Source organism: Frankliniella occidentalis, unplaced genomic scaffold, assembly GCF_000697945.3.
Source record: "Frankliniella occidentalis isolate FOCC.00 unplaced genomic scaffold, Focc_3.1 Scaffold50, whole genome shotgun sequence".
NCBI classification, from domain to species: domain Eukaryota; kingdom Metazoa; phylum Arthropoda; class Insecta; order Thysanoptera; family Thripidae; genus Frankliniella; species Frankliniella occidentalis.
The window spans coordinates 998,480-1,002,172 of NW_026267180.1; the positions used below are offsets into that span (position 1 = coordinate 998,480).

At 52.8% G+C, this 3,693-nt stretch overlaps 2 protein-coding genes across 2 annotated transcripts in view; one reads left to right on the top strand and one right to left on the bottom strand.

Moving 5' to 3' along the window:
• LOC113205142 (alanine--tRNA ligase, mitochondrial) overlaps positions 1-389 on the bottom strand; it is a 13,125-nt gene extending 12,736 nt beyond the window's left edge. Inside the window, exon 1 of the mRNA XM_052267347.1 lies at positions 261-389. The gene's annotated coding sequence lies outside the window, so the exon portion shown is untranslated. The remainder of the gene's footprint in view (positions 1-260) is intronic.
• A 218-nt stretch (positions 390-607) lies between these two features.
• LOC113205143 (choline transporter-like 2) overlaps positions 608-3,693 on the top strand; it is a gene marked incomplete in the record, with an annotated part of 18,462 nt that continues 15,376 nt past the window's right edge. The window contains 1 exon segment of the mRNA XM_052267350.1: positions 608-707. Coding sequence (XP_052123310.1) covers positions 659-707 — 49 coding nt within the window.

Here is a 3,693-nt window from a genome sequence, read left to right on the forward strand (position 1 = left end):
GGTCCATGGCCGCGGGGCTGCAGGCTGCCAGTCGTCACACCTGGCCGGAGGAGAGGGTGCTGCCGGCAGGGGAGGGCAAACGAGGGGAGAGGAGGGGGGGAAGTGGGCCGCTGTCTCGTGCCTTTGGAGCGGTGGCGCGCGCCGTCCCCGCCTCCGTCACATAATTGCGTCGTCTGCTAGTGGCGCCGCGCCGCCCGGCCCGCCCGCACTCTACCGGCCGCTGTCCGCTCAGCTCCGCTCAGCTCCGCTCAGCTGCTCACCCCCCACTTGTCCCGCCGGCGTGCAGGTCGTCGTCGTCTTCGTCTCGTGACCCCGCAGACACTCGTGCTGGCCTTCGTCGGCAGCAGCAGCAACAACGTCAACACTGGCTGCAGCAGACGGCAACCGGCTCGTTCGCCGGTGAACGAGGCGGCTTGTGATTTTCGCGAGCTTATCTGATAAGAAGCATCCACACCTCGCCCTGCGCTGGGCCCGGCCAGCCCTCGGCCATGCCGCACAGCCGCCGCCGCCGCCGCCAGCCGACACTGCCCACCGCCGGTGACGGCGTCCTCGGCACAGCAGACGACGGCGAGGTGCGACGGCCCGGGAGCCCCCCCGCCGCAGTCTGAGCGCGCGGCCCGGCCCGGCATCACTCTGACGCGCTGCTCCACGCTCAGGCATGGCGCGCAGGTCGTCCGTCTCCTCGGTCAGCTCCGAGAAGCGGCTCGGTGAGTACGGCGGGAGGGCGGAGGGCCGGTGCCCACTGGGTCTGGAGGTGGGAATATGGAGAGGGAAGGGGGGCGCCGCGTTATCGTTGTCTTCGGAGCTGGACGATGACGACGACGACACACTGGGGTCTGTCTGGGTCCAAGCGACATCCGGTTAGCAGCCACGCCACGCACAAGACACTCGCTTCAATCATTTACTTTCACGGGTTTTGGATGGGTTTCGTCGGTTTCGCTCCCCTCTGTCTTTCTGTCCCCCAGCAGTTGTGTCCCCTGCCGAATGAGCTCTTCTATCTTTTACCGAAGTGGGAATTCCCCAGACGCCCCCCCCCCCCTCCCGGGTGCGCTACGACTGGCAACATAGCCCGGGGGAGATTATATTTTGTGCATGGCTTTGCAACGGCTGAAAAAAGCAGGAAAAAGCGCCATGCAATGAATAAAAAAACAAAACTCCAACGATACACAAACCTAACGACAGACGTGAGGGCCATAGTTCTGAGCTGTAGATAGCGAGGAGGGGGGAAGGGGAGACTTTGGCTTCTAGTAGAGACAGTCTCTTGAGGACTGTCTGAAAACGAACAATCAAAACACTCGTTACTTTTAGGAATGATTGGACGTCTTTTAGGGGTGATACCTTTATCTGTATCTTATCGCTCTGCAAACGCGGATGTGACGCCTAGTTTAACAGAATTAAACCAACGAAAACACACGATTTTTCATACACTGGAAACGCAAGTGTGTGAATGTCGCTCACTCGTAGGTGAGCGAATTCGTACACTTACGGGGGTAAAGGTGTGAATTTTCTGGGAAAAATTCACACGTTTACCCCCCGTTAGTGTACGAATTCGCTCACCTACGAGTGAGCGACATTCACACACTTGCGTTTCCAGTGTACTCCCCAAAACATTAATAATAGATCTTTTGACTTTTTCAGCAGTGAATATTTTTAAAAATACAACAGGTAGTGCAGCTCCAAGCGCATGTACAGCATGTACTCTCCTCGAGGTGGGACGTTGTCCTTTTTTTAGCGTTATCTTCTTTGTTTAAGTTATCCTAGTGGGGGCGTAATCCGCACATGATATCGCTGATAAAACGTGCGTCCGGCTCCGAGCCATATGGTCAAGTGCGCGCTTACGGTCGCCATGGGGTTTGACGCAAACGATTTGGCTATCGCAGTGATCCTTTGGGGACAGGAAAAATAATAATTGTGATTGGGCAACCGGCGTAGCTCACTGGAGGAAACGGGTAATCTCTTCGACGGCGGATTTCAGCAACGTGTGTGGTAGAGATGAGCGAACATGTTCGCATTCGATCGAACTCGAAGGAACATCGAGCTGTTTGTGCCACACGAACAGATGTTCGTAGGCGAACAGATTTGAGGTATGTTTCAGAAAGACGAGTCATATAGGGGTGCAATTAAAGGGGCAATGCCAGGTTAATACATACACCGATAAAACAAGTGTGCATAATTTAAACACCGACGTGTGCACGTTATGATGTTGCACATTACATGATGTGCACTATTTTAAACGTTTGCCAAACGTTTAAATTCTGCACACTTGGCACTGCGTTATTCTTGGATCGGGCGTCTGAACTACGTGCGAGACTGCGTGCCTCTCAGTCTAACATTTTCGGAAGTGTCGAAAGTTTAAACACCAATTGACGTTTAATATAGTTAGACACTACAATGTGTTGAGAAAATGCACACTAAAACTTCAACATCAATTGACGTGCAACATTAAACACTTGTTTTACCAGTGTGGCTACAATTTTAAACGTCAATGTTGGGTCGTTTTTATAACTCCTAAGAAAAAGACAAATTGTAATAATTGTTCGTGTTCGGATCGACTTTGAACATTACATTGTTCGGTTCGAAGAAAGATATGCATGTTCGTGTTCGTTCGAAAATTTTTATACCAAATTTGTTCGAGTTCGTTCAAATTCAAACTGGTCTGTTCGCTCATCTCTAGTGTGTGCGAGTGTGTGGTTGTGGGTACCGGTGTGAAAAAAACTACGATTCAAGGACAGTTTTAAACTCTAAATTATAGTAAATTGTTTAAAACTGTTCATTGCTTTTATGGTAAACTGTATGTGACACGGAATCAGGATGACGTCGATGTTTTACTATAACGACTGTAGGCTTTGCTGACAGTGGAGCGTTCGGCGCGTGAAACCATAACAAAGGCCCCGGCCAGCACCTGACCGGCTGCGAAAACCATAAACACGCCAACCGTACGGAGACTTGCCCGCGACATTGCCCCCCCCCCCCCTCCAACCCCCTCCTCTCCCACGCACGGCGCTAACCAGAGCGGCGTCCATTGTGACAGCGAGCTCGTATGACGTGTCGAGCAAAGCGAGAGGGAACGCCGAAGGTGCCGCGCCGCGCTGCAGTCTCACGGCCAAGGCCGGCGAGTACCGCCGCGGCCACGGCGTCGACAACGGGAAAGCAGGCAATCAGCTACGATAAAAAGCATCACACAGTTGCATAAACCCAACTGTCGACGTATTGGTAACATTGGCGCTCACAAGAAAGCGCACCTAGAAGCACGCATTAGAGCAGTGTGCAAGTCGTAAGACTGTTAAATAAAACTCGGGAAATACCTAAAGGTATTTGTACTTCTGAGACGATAGGGGCCACGGGGTGAAAAACTGGTCGAAAAAGAGCTTGACGTGATGTGTGAACGTACCCTAAGTGAGTCTTCTTGAAATCCCATGAAATTTCTGTGTGCCTACCGTGTCGAGAGTGCACAGCGACCAGAATACCCTTCTTTGGACGCCTAACCTGATGAGAACAAGTATCGTGTGGCATTGGACTTAAAGCCAAACGTCCTAGGGTTTGCACAGTGCAGGCGATCGTGTTTGAACCTGCTTTGGAGATGGCTGATCATCTGCACTGCAGCGCGCCTAGTGGGTAGCCAGCGTGAGGGACTGCAGCGCACGGGTGCGCAACGGGACTGCCCACCTCCCAGGCGCTTAGCCTCCGGGTAGG